At 39.5% G+C, this 17,215-nt stretch overlaps 1 protein-coding gene across 1 annotated transcript in view; it reads left to right on the forward strand.

The window, feature by feature from the left end:
* The window catches only part of CD200R1 (CD200 receptor 1), a 41,815-nt gene that overhangs the window by 21,405 nt on the left and 3,195 nt on the right, over window positions 1-17,215 (forward strand). Inside the window, exons 2-3 of the mRNA XM_041410798.1 lie at window positions 15,979-16,084; window positions 17,010-17,061. Coding sequence (XP_041266732.1) covers window positions 15,979-16,084; window positions 17,010-17,061 — 158 coding nt within the window. The remainder of the gene's footprint in view (window positions 1-15,978; window positions 16,085-17,009; window positions 17,062-17,215) is intronic.

Here is a 17,215-nt window from a genome sequence, read left to right on the forward strand (position 1 = left end):
CAAGGTGTGCTTGGCTTTTTGGGCTGCATCCAAAGCAGTGGGGCCAGCAGGGCAAGCAAGGTCATTCCCTCCCTCTGCCCTGCTCTGGAGAGACCCCACCTGGAGTCCTGCACCCAGATCTGGAGCCCACTGCACAAGAAGAATGTGAACCCGATGGAGAGAACCCACAGAAGGGCCACCAAGACAATCAGAGGGCTGGAACACCTGAACTGTAAAGGTGGACTGAGGAGAGTTGTGGTTGTTCAGACTGGAGAAGGAGACTTTAGAGCAGCCTTGCTAATGGCAACCTGCTAGAGAGCTGGAGAGGGACCTTACAGGGGCATGTAGTAACAGGACAAGGGGGAATGGCTTTAAAGTGAAAGAGGGTAGGTTTAGGTTAGATATGAGGAAGAGATTCTGTTCCATGAGGGTAGTGAGACACTGGAACAGGTTGCCCAGAGAAGCTGTGGATTGCCCATCCCTTGAAGTGTTCATGGTGTGGCTGGATGGGACTTCGAGCAACTTGATCTAGGGAAAAATGTCCCTGCCTATGACAGGAGGGGTGGAAATAGATGATCTTTAAGGTCCCTTCTAACCCAAATAAATCTAGGTTCCTATGAATTCTATGTCATGGGATGTTGGCTCTCAATACATAACTGGAAGAAAAGTCTACTATGATTACTCATCACTCCTTGTGGTAAACTTCTGTTTTCTGTCATGACCTTCTACAGACTTCTCATATCTCACTTCCCAAATTCTGCTGTCCTCAACCAGACAGTTGCTTCCAAAGTATCTTAGTGGCAAATTATTCTTCCCTACCTAAACTATATGGCTGTCTAATTTCTGGTTGTGAATGAATTTCTATAGTAAAGATCTTCCATGATGACAACTTAAAGTTGGACTTTTCTTATTTAGAAGTGAGTTTGCTCTCTTCCAAAATCTCCTCTATCTCATTGCATCTCTTATTTTTTTTGGTTTATACAGCAATCTTGTATCCAGTACACTACAAGTCTGCACATTTTCTACATCTTAATATCCTCTTGTCTTTGCATCAGATTTGAGCAACACTTATTTTACATTTGAGGCCTGACACTGCTTGCATTTTGCCTATTTCTCTCTCAAGTCTTCTTATGTTTACTTACATAAACATATCTTCTTCCTCTCCATGCCCTTGTCTAAAACACAGTGATGATATCTGTTCACATGCATTACTAATTCCACAGTCAGTGGTAAATACTCAGAAAAACCAGTGTTACTGTGACTAGCACATTGAAGACCTCAGAACAGTCAAGAGGAGTGTCAAAATCATATACTGAATGTTAAAAATCAAGTGGATAAAAATATACAAAAAGCAGTAGTCAATGAGATGTTCCTGGGACCGAGATAATCCATCTGAATTTGTGTTTTGCATAATTTTCTTTATATGATCATTATCAGTCTTTCTTTTACTTATTTAAATAAGACTTTAATTTACACTCCTCTGTTCCAGTGAACATCAGTGCAGACCATTTTGGAACACTAGTCTGATCAAACAAAACCAGAACACCAGACTGCAGTCATCAGAACAGCTTAAACACAGTGCACAGTTCAAGTGCCTGAGTTGTTCATTTTCTGCCAACTTTAATCTGTTTTCTGTCTTTTCCTTTTATGTCTCTGTCCTCACTGCTAATTATTCTGACTTGTAGCTTTAATAGCTGAGGCTTTTTCTCTGCCACTGACCACAGAATTGTGCTGGGGAAATGCTGTAGCTTAGGCAAGGAGAGGGACCCCGAAGTTTAAAATTATTGTATCAGTGAGGAAGTGGAGAAACTGATACAATATTATTTTAAGACAACCCACACAAGAGTATTCTGAAAAAAACAACCCCCAAACATATTTTTCAGTGAAAGATGTGGGCGACATTCAATTTCTGGTGACAAGTATTTAACACAGACTTTTCATTCTGAAACAGCTTCACCCTTCCCCTCTGAACAAGGGCAAGTCTCTTCTTCATTCTGATTGCAAGACTAAGTATTACCTGTCCTTATCCACAAAAATTGTTTTTTCCATTTTTTTTTATTCATAAACAAGGAAAAGAGAAAAGTAGTTTCAGACAAAGCTAAAGGAAAACCTTCATTTCTCTTTAAAATTCTGATTTAACCTCATATTTTTGAGGTAGATTGTCCTCAAAGGGCACCCCAGTTTCTTATTCAAAGACAATATTTTCCGGTGGAAATTTTCTGTAAAATTTACTGTTGTCAATAGCAGAGTGAACCACGGGATTTTGCACCTCTTAATTCAACCCATGCAGGACTAACATAATACACACATGTGCTTTACCTAAATCCTTCTCACCTACAGAAAACTCCTGTCTGTCCTATTTGTGTTCCCACACTGCTCAGCATCTTCCTCATGGTACCAACATTTTTGCTGCTTTATGCATCCCATCTTTTTACTCTCACCACACCCATGGGCTGGCTCCTCTCTTCCCCATGAAGCATCTCCATTTTTGCTGGTACAAAAGTTATGGCAATTGGTGAAAAAGATGTAAAAGGAAGGAACCTTATTAAACTTTGAAAACAAGTCTCTGTGCCCAAAGAGTGCTTCATTTCTTTACAGCTTCTAGTACCCATAAAAGTTCACCAGGTGTCAGCTGGTGAAATTTCAGCACACTAACTTCACTGCTGCTCAATGGATAGCCCATCCTCTGGGATAACACATTTAAGCAGTGGGGGGCAACGGCCAAGCAACTTCACCTGGCAAAACGAGTGAGAATGTGTGAAAGGAACAGCCCTGCAGATACCAAGGTCAGAGAAGGAGGGGCAGGAGGTGTTCCAGGTGCTGGAGCAGTGATTCCCCTGCAGTCCCTGGTGAAGAGATCCACCTGCAGCCCATGGATCAGCCCCATGCTGGAGCAGGTGGATACCTGAGAGGAGGCTGTGACCCCATGGGAAGCCTGCACTAGATTAAGGGCACATAATAGTGAATTATTTTTGTCTTTGTTGTCCAGAGTAAAATGTAATTTCAGCTGTGCCAAAAAAAAAAAAAATTAAATTGCTCAATATTTTGGCTTTTGTACAGATTTCTGCTACCTTCAAATTAGATCAGTTTCTAAACAAAAGCATAATTTAGATGTGAAGTATCAGTGTTTCATTTTAGAAATATTTACTGTTTCCTTGTTTCAACCCTCCAGAATGAGGCATTCTGCAGTTTTCCTGAAAACTGTCCCATATTCAGAATTTTTTTCAGATTCTGCAAAAAATGAGTTTTGGATTTGTAATATTTTAGCTGGCAGGGGTAGAGATGGAGTAAGGGTACACCTACAACTTATTTAAGAGTTCACATGGTCTGAACTTAAAAGTTCACATGAGGCTGTATATATATAGGGGAAGTGTAGAATTCCACCTGCTAAGTAGGTAGTTAAGAGAGAAAGAATTGAAATTGCCACTTACAGAGAAGATTTAAGACTGGTTTTTTTTGGTTTTTTTTTTTTTTTGAGGAAGACATGCAGAAGAATTTTCTTGGAGATTGTGCCAAAGGCATGATAAAGAGCTAGCAGAAGTAAAAGAAGTGAGAAACATGAAGTCTCTCTCTAATTTCCCAAGATTAAGGTTTCTTTTTTGATATTAAACTCAGCATTGAATGATCTCCTCTGGTTTTACTCTCTCTGAACTCTGCTGCAGGGCTCATCTTCACTCGTCAGCCTCCTGAGGAGAGCCAATGAACGGAAGGCAGAATTGCTCAGCCTGTTTCCTCAGTGTTTGCCTGGGTTCTCAGCACAGGAAGCTCTGAAAAGTGCTCTGAAAAGTCAGAAGGAGGAACCTCTCCAGCTTTGAGGAGCCAGTCAGTCAGGAGCATGCACAGCTAAAGGAGGGGCATGGGAAAGGGGGAGAGGAAACTGGCACTGGCTGCTGAGGATGTACTGGCAGGCAAGAAATGCTCCCCATGACCACAGTTAAGCTGGTGGAGGGATGGATGGAGTGACGGAGCTGCCTGAGCCATGAAAGCAGGAACCAACATGAAGATTTCTGGGAAGACCGTGTATGTTTTTGTGCTGCTCATCACCACCATGGTCATGAGATTAGCAGGTGAGTCTAACTGGGACCAATTGGCCATTGGAACGTAAGAATGGGAAATGTGCACAGCTCCTTTCTTTCTATAAAAGCTATAAATAGTTCTGTGGCTTTAATTAAATGCTAAAAATTATGAAGCACAATTAAGATATGCTTTCCCAATACCCACTCCTGCTCATCTTTTCTTAGTGGTCACAAGGCTGCCAGGTATTTTCCCTGTGACTTCCATGTAGGCAACTGTGTAGTGACCCTTAGCTGGGAACGTACAATTTGTCACAAATAGCCTTTTTACTAAGACCTCCAAATGCACATCATCTGAGAAAATGAGCTTTTTGACACCCTAAAAATATGCCTGGGAAAGTGTTTGGGAACTTGAAGCTTTTGGGCATGTAGTTTCTGCTGAAGAGAGGCTGTAGGCACTTTGAAATAGGGCAGTGGACCTTTCAGAGGAGAAGTGGAAGGTCTCTGATGTGCTCATAGAGGGGAGCAGCTTCTGGAATTTCATTCTAAAGGGCATGACCAGTATCAAGATGGGAAAGGCTTTTGTACCAAGGGCCATGGCAGTCCAAATTTTCTGTCTTTTAGTGTAGTTGACTTCATTTTAATACAGTTTAACTACAGCAGTTAATGTTTCCCACATACTGCTCATTTTCATTTTCAGAGCTTGTGCTCTTTCAGACACCATACAGCAATCCAGCGATTTGATAATGGAACTAAGGATTTGAGGAGCAGTTCCAGAAACTTAAACTGTTTCTGTATAGGAGGAGGAAGGCAGATAGGTCCATGAGATCCAAATTAAACTTCGGACATCTCTGAATAATATGTAACATGCATGTGTCCATTCCTGTTATGGACATATAGAGCTAAACTACATGGACATGAGTTACTTCATTCCTATTGGTCAGAAAATAAAAATATCTCCTTTATGATATTTTAAAGCAAGACAGATGCAGTCATTGTTGGCAGTGATGGAACAGCCATCTAATAATGTCTTTGGTGTGACAATGAGGGGTTCTAAATGGTTACTTCAGTGCTACCCACTGGAAAAAACTGAAATACTTCATGAACATTATTAAACTTTGGATCATTAACTTCACAACAGGCACACTGGTGGTAAAAGATCTGTCCCTATTCTCTAGGTAAAAACTATCTCAAAAGAATACTGAGGAACCTGCTCAAGTTCATGCAGATCGATTATGGTAGCATCAAAGACAGTCTACATTTTTGAAGATAGTTGCTCAAAAAGTAAATGAGTGTGGATACACCACAGAATATTGAAGAAGAAGTGGGGAGACAAAGAGGAATCCTACTGGTAAAAGCTATATTTAAAAATTCACTTTGCTGAAAATATTTTTAAAAAGTCCAATGCCAAAAAGTGAGGGGTTTTCACCCTAAGGTATTTGAATTTTAACTTCTTGGTGTCTTGGTTAACCAATTATATTGCCCTTCAAAGAATATAGAAAAAGATGTTCCATTGAAATCTAATTTCACACCTGAAACCTCTTTCCTCAACCTGCTCCCAATAAAAAGCAGCCTGCATCTGATGGGAAGTTTTTAGCTAGCACTGCTCCTGAATTTGGTTCCTTCAGTATGAGGGTGGCTCTTCTGAGCAAGATCTAGCAGCAAGGGTTTTTTTCCTTCAGAGATCACAGGCTAAATGTGTCAAGCTGATCTAATGTGCATATTCTGTCCAGATAATTTTAGACTTCAGTGTTGCATGAAGCTCAGAAGGAACTATGTCCCCCCACTTTTGAAGACTAGAGCAAGCTACTCTGAAAGAAATCAAGTCATGGAGAATTTGTTGTATGTAACCAGACTTTATCTCCATTAACATTTTCCTTAACATTTCCTCAGCGTGTTTTTTTTTTTGTGTGACTGGGTTAGTTTTTACCACAGCAGATGGGGCAGCTCAGAAAAAAGGTTGAGGTTGCTTCCTAATTGTCATACCTAGATCTGCCCTCAGGTAGAATTGGATAATAAGCTACTGAAGCTGCTGGGGCATGATCTCTACTAAAAATCCTTTTGTGACAATCCTCAGTAGCAGCAGTGAAAAAGACTCAACATTAAAATATTTTTGGTAATGCTCTGAAGATTTCTCTAGTTTAGCTAAGCACACACAGCATCTCAAGTGGTTGTGTATACTCCAAGGGAAAGTGGTAAGGACAGGCAAGACCTTCCATGAGAAGTCCATGCAATAAATCTCTTTTTACTGAAATAACACTTGCAGCATTTGTCTGTACTGCCTCTGTAGTTTACCCTGTGACAATGGATGTGTCCAAGTGCTTCACAGGGAGCTGCAAGAAATCCATTATCAGTAATGAGATGTGATTCCCTATGGTTGTTCAATCTTATCAATAGTGAAAAACTGAAGTCAGTGACATTGTGTTGGAATAATAGACCGAGATGAATGAAAATAAAGTTGATTTACAGAGCAAACTAGCCACAGTTCAAGCTTGCCTGCGTATACAACTTCCTTGAATGCTACTGCTTTCAAATATTACATTCATTTCATTTAATAAAGCAATATATTCTTTTTCACTAGTGTACCAGTGTTTTCTTGCCTTTTGACTCTCTCTGCCCTGATTTCACTGGATCTGTCTCTGTTGACTTCTATTCTAGTTTATGGTGAAATCTTGCTCCAGATACAAAAAATCATAGCCTAAAAAAATCTATTATGGGAAACTTACATTTTCTCCATTTCACTATTTCTTTGCTGCTCCTTTGGGACTGTGAGCAGGAATTATTCTGACTTCTTTTACCCTAAAAGCATCTGAACCCAAGCAACCTGTTTTTCTTATCCAAATTCTTTAAAAATAATTCTGTACCATTAAATAAAGCAAAACTTTTCTTAGAAAACATCTAAACTGCCATAGTACAATCTTCCAAACACATCCTTATGATACCAACATTTCACTTTGCTGTGGTCCAAACACAGAGTGCGTTTGTGCCTGAACTTGTTGGCTTTCAAAACCATGGAAAGAAGGAAGTTCAGTCTTCTAAATTGACCACATACTTCATGACTTAGAAAGCAAGCAGGTTTTCTTTCACTGTGAGTGCACTTCTAGAGGTAGGTGCTACTTAAAACTCACAGCTGATATATTTTGTAGTTAGAGGTGCAATCATTCCTAAGAAAAAAGCTTAGAGGATTTTCTTATGCTGCCTTATTTTTGTGTTGAATAAGACAATGCTGGAATGAAAATTGCAATGCTAAAGGTAAGCACTAAACAAGGTATGACTGAGATTTTAACCATATAAAAGTGAGGTCAGAAGTATGTTTTTACAGCAGTTTGTTATCTGCTCTCTGCAAAGTACGAAAAAGAAGGCACACAACCTACAGTTTGCAGACAATGATCTATTTTTGTTTAGAATAGTAGGAAAATGCTGCTTAAGCATAAGTGAAGAGTACTTGATTTATTTTTCTTCTCACGTGGCTGAGAGTAAAAGGCTAAGTTCAGCACACAGAACAAAATATAAAACAATCTGTATCTGCTTCTGTACTGAGAACTGGAAGCACATTGTGACACGTGGTGTCACAGTGCTACTCTGAAAGCAATACTACCCAAGGCACTTTGACATCCAGTGCAAATCCCTTTTGCCCTCATCCATTCCAGCTCACATTCTGCAAGGGGGAAGATTTACTTGCTTTGCACAGTTCAGAAGTAGCAGAGTTCAAAGTTTACAGCCAGACTGGTATACTGTATGACAGGTTATTAAGTTCAGTGATGATTTATTATCAGCTGAGGATTTGGCCAACAGTGTTTGTTCTCTAAACTGCATGACTCTGACACATCATTTAAACACCAATTAATTTCTTCATTTAATTTAAGAAGTGTACCCATCTTTTTTTTTTCTACAGTCATATTATATTGAGACATAACCTATTTACATGGGGATAAATCACTGAACCACTGGATCGAATTGCAGACATTGTATTAGAAAATTTTCATAATTTCAGTTTTCATAAACAATTTGAGCACCAAAACAAGCACCCATTTTATTGAAAACCTGGTTTTAATATTGATTAAGGCATGGTTCTGTACCATTACTTTCCAGTAAAAATGTGTTGTACTACCCATTTTTTTTATTATTATGACATTTTTAGCTGCTGAATTTCAGCACACATTTAACATTCTACTCATCAAGGTCAACTGGTTCTTCTTGTGTAACAGATCAATTCTTTACACTAATAACACTGTGTTCTTCCTGCTTTCAACAAATTTCCTCACACACTGGTGATACAGCCAATGCCATTAGTAAAAATCTTAAACAGAATTATGGCAAAATCAGCTGCTGAGAAACATTATCAGCAAGCTACCTTAAAACTGGCACTGCCATTTAACTGCCTTTTCTTTCGCTCCTTAACCCAGTTCTTTATCCACGCCTTGGACAGTTGTAGTCCCTGTAATTATCCCTTTATTCTTTCAGCTTAATTTTTTTTCAAGGGGACACTGTATAGAACACATCTTTACCTAACTGAGCTTTGGCATATTTTCATTGCCTTTAAAATCAGCTGTCCTGAAAGACTGCTTGAAAAGATACTGGAGAAAGCTTAAGAGAATTGAAAGATCATAGAAAAATTACACACTAGGAACTGTCAACTGCAAAGGTGTATTCCACCTTTAGAGAGAAGACTGAAACCTTGAGATCACTATTGACTGCTATCAGTGTTCTCAGCCCTCTGCAAAATATAAAGTCATGTTGATGTTTGCAATCTTAAAAAATCCAGCCATTCTATGAGCACTTCATATTGTAAAACCAATGACAAAGAGCGTGAGATTACTGCCTCAGCCTGCATGAAACAGCAAAAAAGAGTGATAATACTTAATACTTTTCTTGGTGGCAAGAAAAGTACTGCAAGTGGCATGATAGTGGTGACAGAAAAGAAATGTGTTAAAAGAAGAACAAAATAACAATTTGAGTATGAGGGAAAAATTAATTTTGAAGATAAAGGAAAAGCCTAACTAGAATGAAATGAGTATGGGACATCTTTTAAAGGAATAATGGTAAGTATGGGTAAAAGAGTGTGAGTGTGATACTAGCAATAAAGTTGTTAGTCTTTTAATATATCCTTTTACCGATACATCTGTGCTGAAAAGGCTGTGATCTAGGTTTCAAGACACAGAGTCATATGAACTTAGGTCAGCTATTTGATGTGTTTCTATAATGAAATGTAAAGTACTCTAACTACTTGCTTCTCACTTGAAACACAGGGGTGGTTTTTAGCCTACGCTCCATCCTGTGCTGTTGTGACTATGTTTTCAAAGTCACAAAGCTACGCTACATAAGAATCTGTCAGTACATCAGCAATTTCTACCCCAGTACAAAGCACTTCTATTTATCTTTCATTTCATTCCAGACAAGCCTTGTTGGGTGTCATAGGAACTCCGTGGCAGTAGAAGGGGAAAACAGATGCAGAACACAGACTTGTATCTGAACTCTTCCAAGTGTCCAGTGCTGCCTTTTTGATTATGACTTGCTGTGACTTATATACTACATTCATTCCAAGATACAGTTAGTCATTGGCTGTGGTATGATCATTGTTTCAGTTCATTATATCTCTAAGTTTAATACCTACAGGGGGTGTAGGGGGAAGATGAATCAAAATTCTCTGGTAAATTGTTACTGTAAGAAATAAAAAATCAATAGGATGTCTGAGAAATATGTCTGAGAAAGTAAAGTGGTCTCTTTATAGTGCAAAAAATTCTTTAACAGTTAAATTTTGCAAGATGCTGTCATGGGAATTGAGGCAATAAAATTTATACTGTGGTTTAAAACCTGCTATGAAGAATAACAGAAGCTGGAAATCTTTCATGTTTGAAAGCAGCCAAAAGCACTTTCAACCTGCTTAGCTGTCTCCGATTTTGCAGTGATTCCCCTCAAAAGCTTCGTGGCTTTACAATCAAATGTTCCTGTTTTAAAACCTTTCTTCTTTTACTGTGAGAAAGTCTCTGAGAAACAGGAGAAATGACAAAATAAGTGATACTGAAAAGAAGCTGGTGCAACAGTGATTTGTGAGAGCTGTCAAACACACTGCAAAAACCATACTGAAAAAAAAGCAAAGGTTTTTCCCCAGTCTTTTCAAATTACAGTAACCTTACAATGACAACAATAACCAGCCATTTTTGAAACAAAAATGTGAACTCTTCTACCAAGTTGGTTTTTTCCATAAAAGTGGAATCTGTCAGTGCACTGGAATGTGCACTCAGTGCACTGCAATAGAGCCTGAGAACTGTCTCACACATGGCTTGAAGTCTTCTGCAACAGTCAAGGAGAGGCAATGAGAGAAGCATAATTAGATGATTAGATAGATTTCAGAGGCTGCAGTCAAACTGGAGAACCTCAGTCTAAAGGCCTGCTACTATCAGATGAGTTTCCAAGGTGAAACCTGATCACAATGGATTTGCATTCACAACCAAAAGAAAATGGTTCTGTCTGGTGCTGTACAGAACTCCCAGAACCTGACTCCTCTGTTTTCCACATCAGTGTGACAGACAGCACATACTCCTGGTTTCCTGAGCTCTGCTCTTTCTGGCTAACAGAAAAAATGATTGCTGTTTTCCAGAGCCAACTCAATTGTGAAGAAAGTGACTGAAAATCAGATGTTATTTACAATAAATATGTGACCCTTTGTTTAATTTATCTTGTGTGCAATGAAATAGTTAACAGTGCTGACATTTAATTACCAGCCCATAGCTAGCACTGCACCAAGATGAGCTTGATAGCTCACACCTCTTCAAATCTCCTGTTCTCTGCAGGCCCTCAGAGGATGAGACCTTGCTGCACTAATTATCCCCTTTTTCAGCCACAGCAAGCTGTCAGTTCAGTTCAGCTGTAAGATGAGGTTTCACCTCAAGAGCTGTAGCTGTGCAATGTGCTGGTTTTTTTCTGAGCCTTTGAGCAGATAAATGCTGACGTGGGCACCATATATCTGCCTTAATGCACTGGTCACAAACCAATTGGTTATCACAGAGGAAACAGCAGCAAATGACTTTTAGCCACTTTGCAGCGTGAAAAGACCATTCCAGAAGACAGTGGTGTGGTGAGAGGTCTGAAGTAAAGCACTTGCAGCACTGGACTTTTTCTCTTTAACAGAAATTGAATACTGTGCTGGTTTTTGGCAGGGAGAGAACTAATTTTCTTCATTACGGTTTCTATGGAGCTCGGTTTGTGCTGGAAACTGTTGACATTCCAGAGATGTTTTGAGCAGTGCTTACACAGAGCCAAGGCCTTTTCTCTTCTCACACCACCGCTGAGTGGACTGTGGTCCAAAAGAGCTGGGAGGGAACACAGCCACGACAGCTGACCCCAGCTGGCCATAGGGATATTCCAGACCATGTGGCATCATGCTCAGCGCATAAAACTGGGGCAAGAGCAAAGAAGGGATGCTTGGAGCTATGATGTTTGTCTTCCCAAGTCACTATGCATGATACAGTCCTGCTTTCCTGGAAATGGCTGAACACCTACCTGCCCTTGGGATGTTTTGTTTTTCTTGTGTGCATAGCTTTTCTTTACCTATTAACCTCTGAGTTTTCTCATCTTTCTGATTCTCTCCCCATCCCACTGTAGGGGGAGTCTGCGAAAGTGAGCTTGTGACTGTGTGGGGCTTTGTTGCCAGCTGGGATTAAACCACAAGAAACACTTCTGCTTGTTTAGTTCTCCTGCAGAGTAGACATACACTCTGTAGGTTTAGTGAAATTCCCAGAGGAAAGGGGAGATTGCACCTTCCCTCGGAGCTGCTGAGTATATCTCCAAGAGCACAGGCTGGGGCAGGCAGCATAAGGAGGACAGAGAAGACAGATCAGGAGACCTTGGCAAAGGGCTTGATTGTAGCAGAACCACAAGAAGTCATGGAAGCGAGGGAAAAGGAGCTCAGATGTGATCATGTTAAAAAATGTGCAACCTGAAAGTCAGCAAAAGCGTGTGGAGTAGAAAAGAGGACTGAGGGAAAGAACCTGTTCTTTAGGGGCAGAGGGAGCAGAGGAGATTTATTTTCATGACTTTTACTTTCATGAGTAAAGCCAGCAATTCTGTGTCCCTTGCAGACATGTCACTTTAGGATGTATTGATTTATGTTCTAATAAAATATACTTTTAGGTACTTAAATGGCTTTTGGTACACTCATTAGAAAGAGAAAGCAGGATACGTCCAACTTCAGTCCAAGGAGAGGTCCTACCAACATCTTCAAAGGAAGGAGGAAATGCTAAGGCTGACCAGGAAGGATAGGATAGGGATGAGGATAATTCCTATTTAAAGAACTGCCTTTGTGCTTGGGGATCCCATAGCTATTTACATATTAACTTCTGGGAATATACTTTTTGATTGCTTCTGAGTAAAGCTAACTCTGTGATAAGAACTAGCGAGTTTTGACATTTCCTGAGATTATATTTTAGTTTGAAATATAAACTTCATCAGAAACTTCCATGAAAATAAATGACATTATTCTTGGTTTGGAAGCTCCCCATCAAGTATTACCCAGGCCCAGTCCTTTTTTACTTGTGAGTCACTTCAAAGTCACTTCAGAAACACAAATTAACCAAACCTTTAAGGATCTTTGGCAGACACATTCTTTTGTAAAAGAAATCAAAAGATCCTGTTTCTAGCAGCATGTACCAAAAAAAAAAAGCAAATCAAGGAAGAAAATTCACAATTAATATTTACACTAATGCTGCTTACCTGCACTCTAGCAATATAGGAGGGCAGTAAAGTGAAGAGAGTTTAACCTTTTATATTAATAAGACCTCTTTGCAAAAGTATGGAGCTGTGTGGATAGGATAAGCAAGAAGACTTTTTACTAATTAATGTGTCATCTGGGGAAAATTCTTGTCATAGTTAAAGTCTTTAGAATCAATAACAAGATACAGGGAATTTCATAAGCCTTCTACAAATTTTCTGTAAACCTAAAATTGTATTTAAACTTGATTCAGCAGATTTTAAGCTTTCTGATGTGGTTTTTTATTTGAAGTGAATGGTACCTGATTCATTCAAAGGAGAATATGACAGAAAGGCACAGCAGAAAGCACCACTTTCACTGCCTCTTTCTTTACAGCCTTGAAGCTTGAAAACCCATTGTTTTACATTTTTACATTGCAATGAGCTGCTTAGGAGATGCTGAGTTGAAAGACAAGTAAACTTCTGCTGCTTTAACATGTAAATGGAAGTGTACCCGGTTCAATATGTGCAACACTGTCACTCTTGCTCAACATTTGCAATCATTATCCAAGAAAACCCCCAGCTCCAATACATGGGGCGGTTTGAGTGCTTAGGTTTGCTTAGTCATTTTCAGATGAGCTCAACCATACTCTGCGTGACTTGGAGCTCTGAGGCTCTCAGCAACATTAAAGTGGGAGAGGAAACACTTTGTTGTCCAGTTCTCAGAGGCACTCCTTGAACTCATCCAGAAACTATCACAACACAAAAGCCTTCTTTCAGTTCTGCTCCTGGTAAAATCATCTGAGTTTAAAACACACACCTCACATTTTCTTGGAATGCCATTAAGGAGAAAAATATTTGTCATTTAAAAACACCTCCGGAGTAAAAATGCATCACAAAACACTCTTAACAGCTGAAGTGTCTTCACCCAAAGGACACTTAATGCTCAAAATGAAAAGGCAAAAACCTTTGAAGGAATATATAGGAAGTTAAAATGCAGTGAAGTGTGTCCATTTTGCAAGTCAGAAATAATTTCCCCAGAAAGCAGTCAAATAAAACCAAAAGTACTTGAGCTGGAATGGTTCATTCACCTAGATTCAAGAAGATAATGAGATTTCAGACAATATTAGTAAGGTAAAACCAAGTGTAGTTTTCTCAAAGAGGCTAATAGTAATTATTTGACTAATTACTAAAGTTGATGCTCATTAAGACTGCTTCTTCTAACATTGTGAATGTTTAAGACCTGGGCTTCACAATGTGCTGGACAGCAGAAGTAATACAATTCCAGATCTAGGTAGGGAGTAGAAAAACCCAACAAAGCCAGGTCTTGTACCATGGAGGAAAACTGACAAGGGTTTCACTAATTCATGCAAAAATGTAATCTTCTAATTCTTTGCATAATCCAGATGAACTTTCAATTGCTGCTTTAGTGTATTTGCTTGTAAACTTTGGGGAGGGGGTTAGTATTTTTTGGAATGACTTGTGAAAAACTTATTTGTCAGTACAAATCAGATTGGTTAACTTGAGCTGTCTGTCCAGATTAATGGAGGTTTTGAAAGTAGTACTCTGATTTTCTCCTCACACACAGCTTTCATACTAAAACCATTATTCAGCCAAATGAAAAAACAACTTGTGTCTCACCAGTGACACAGAGAGCTGAGACATCAGTAGTTTACTGTCCCAAAGTTTAATGACCACCTACTAAAAGAGGAAATGAGTGAAGTGGTAAAGAGAGGTTTGTTTGGACTACAGCTATGGGTATTATTCTTATAAAGCCATTAATTGCAAAGTTTCACTCACATACATAGTGAAATCTAGGGATTGCTTGCTTTTAACTTCAGCAGAAGCCAGAGGACACAGAAGCCCCATTCCCTCAGCTGCTCTTCACACTGGATTACAACCTGCGCCTCAGACTTTTATTTTCTCTCAGTCTCACAAGTGCCTCATAAAAGAGGCGGCCTTTGTACATGTAGGCAACACTAATGCACATGTAAGAAAACCCTGAGACGTGAGGCAAAATCCTTCCCTCCTACACAAAGCTCCAGCAGTGTTGTGTGCACCTCAGCCATGGCCTCATGCTTGTTTGTAGCACTGCAGATATTGTGAAGTCCAGACCACAACTCCTGGGCTCCTTCTCACACATTCTTCTTTTTTCTCCTCAGGGAACACCTCCGTAGTGTTAGAGATGACTGCAGGTAACAGCTCAGTTCTCACCTGCCCTCTCAAAGGAAATATAACTATGTTAAGGTGGAAAATAACCCCCAAGGCTGGAGGCCTGTGCACCTTGGTATACAGGGTTGATACGAACGTGACACACAGAACAAGCTGCAGTGACAACATAAACTGGACGTTCAGAGCAGGTCTGCCTCCTGCCCTTGAGATACGGCAAGTGGGAATAGCCCAGGAGGGAAATTACAGCTGTGAAGTGGCAACAACAGAAAGGAATTTCGGCACAAGGTACCACCTGACCGTGCTGGGTAAGGAATGTGCAAAAGTGGAGCTGGTTTTTTTTGCTGTCCCTCAGGTGAGCTTCCCTTTGTATGCTCCGTGTTCAAACCCCTGCTCAGCTTCCTCAGCTCTTGTTCCTTCTAGGAAGGAAAGTCTCTAAAAGATACAGAAATCTTCAGTGAAGTCCTATAGAGACAAGAGTGTCATCCCTGACTGCCTTTGCCCAGAAACATCACTGATTTGTTTTGTGTTCTGGACACTATTTCCTAATGCTTTCTTCCCTAAGAGGGATATATATAAGGGTGGTAGTATTCTTTTGGTAGTGGAAATACTTTTGTAAACAGAGAGAAGCAGTCATTATCTTTGTATTGAAATAATCACTTGGAATGAGAATATTAGGATTTTTTAAATGCAAATTTTAATATGGTAAGAGAGACAGAGAGCTAAGTATCAAGTGGCTATCAGAAAAAATACATTCCTTCATTCAAGTTGTGACTGTCGGATACTGTATGACCCTTGGGTTCTGGTCTTTCGTTTCCTTGTTGCTTTTGAGAATGTTTGCAACTACTGAGAAATGATGAGTCATTGAGAGGAACTCAGGTGTAACTTAGTGAAAATATATTATGAGTGGCCACTGTGGCATTAGTGGAATCTACTTTTGCCTCTGACAGAGACTCCATTTGTGTTTCTCAGCAAAGTTTCGTTACTAAGTTTCCCCTCTGCTGAAGGACATTCTATTTGTTTTACAAGCATGCTGAAAATGCATGTATGTGCTAAAGCAACTCTAACCTTCTACTGAAATAATACAGAAATTGAGAAGATATTACTGAGACTGTCTCTTTATGTTTAGAGAAAACCAACACCAACGTTTTCCTGTATGCCTGCATCATTACTTGTGTTCTGATCATTATCACCTTGTTGGCTGTCATTTACTATTTCACTCTCCACAGTGATAGGTATGTACGTATGCTAAGGTGCTAAGAAAAAATTGTCTAGTGCTAGAAGAAATTTTAAAGTACTCTTTGTGTCATGAAATCATATGACTGTCAGTCTGTACTGCTGTGATTAACCAAATTAACTACATCAAATATTTCTGTACTGCAGACACTGTGCACTGTGCATTGCACACATCTGCCCAGAAGAATGCCCTGAGTAAAATATAAATGGGAAGAAGTTGGCCAAGGACCCCTGATTGCATTGCCTCCTAAAGGGGAACACTTTAGGAACACTTCATAAGAATCTGTGAGACTAAATCTTCTTCAGATACTGTCATAGTCTGCCAGTATCTCTCTTGGTTTGGAAGAGCATTGCTTCTACTGCCTAATAAGTTCCACTAAATGCCAGCAATGCCAGCCTGCCATATGAACAGAAGGGACAGCAGATTCTATCTGTATTTATTAAAAAATTCCTTGAGTGAAGCTGGGCTCTAGTCCCTTTACGATTTCCTATGAAGAAAAAAAGTAGTTCTGAGGAATACCTACAGAAATAATTTGTGAAGTGGAAGGCTGAATTAGCACCTGTACTGAAAACCTCAGCTAGGTTCCTCATTTGCCTGTTATACAAACAGTTTTACTCTCAGGCCTCTTCCCTCAGAGGTGAAGAATTAGTTCCATACCATTTCACTAACTGCAAAATGTATATCCTTACAGAGGGTTTTGATTCTAATTTGCTTCCATTTTATGCATAAGCACCCACAAACAAAAGAAAAGACCTCTGAAGAAAGGCAGGGTGCTATAATTTCAGAATCAAAATTCAAGGAGAGAGAGACATGAGAAGGTTTTACTCTTGAAGACAAGAAAAAGAAATGTTTCATAAGCTTTTGATCAAAGAAACTAAGCTGTGATCCAGCAAACTTGTTTTAAATACTTTTCTTTTTCACAGACCATGCCACAAAACCAAACCTCCTGAAATTGCTCCTATACATTCCCAACAGGTAAGGAGAATGATGCAAATTAGACAATCACCAAATGAAGGTGATTCTGGTAGCCCTGGAAACATGATCAGTGAAAGGAAAACATCTCAGATTTCAGCAAGTACTGCTGTGTCTGATATATTTACTCTTGGCTCTTTATAGGACAAAACGAAGT

Source organism: Onychostruthus taczanowskii, unplaced genomic scaffold (genome assembly GCF_017590055.1).
Source record: "Onychostruthus taczanowskii isolate IOZ18803 unplaced genomic scaffold, ASM1759005v1 scaffold34, whole genome shotgun sequence".
In the NCBI taxonomy this organism is placed as follows: Eukaryota; Metazoa; Chordata; class Aves; order Passeriformes; family Passeridae; genus Onychostruthus; species Onychostruthus taczanowskii.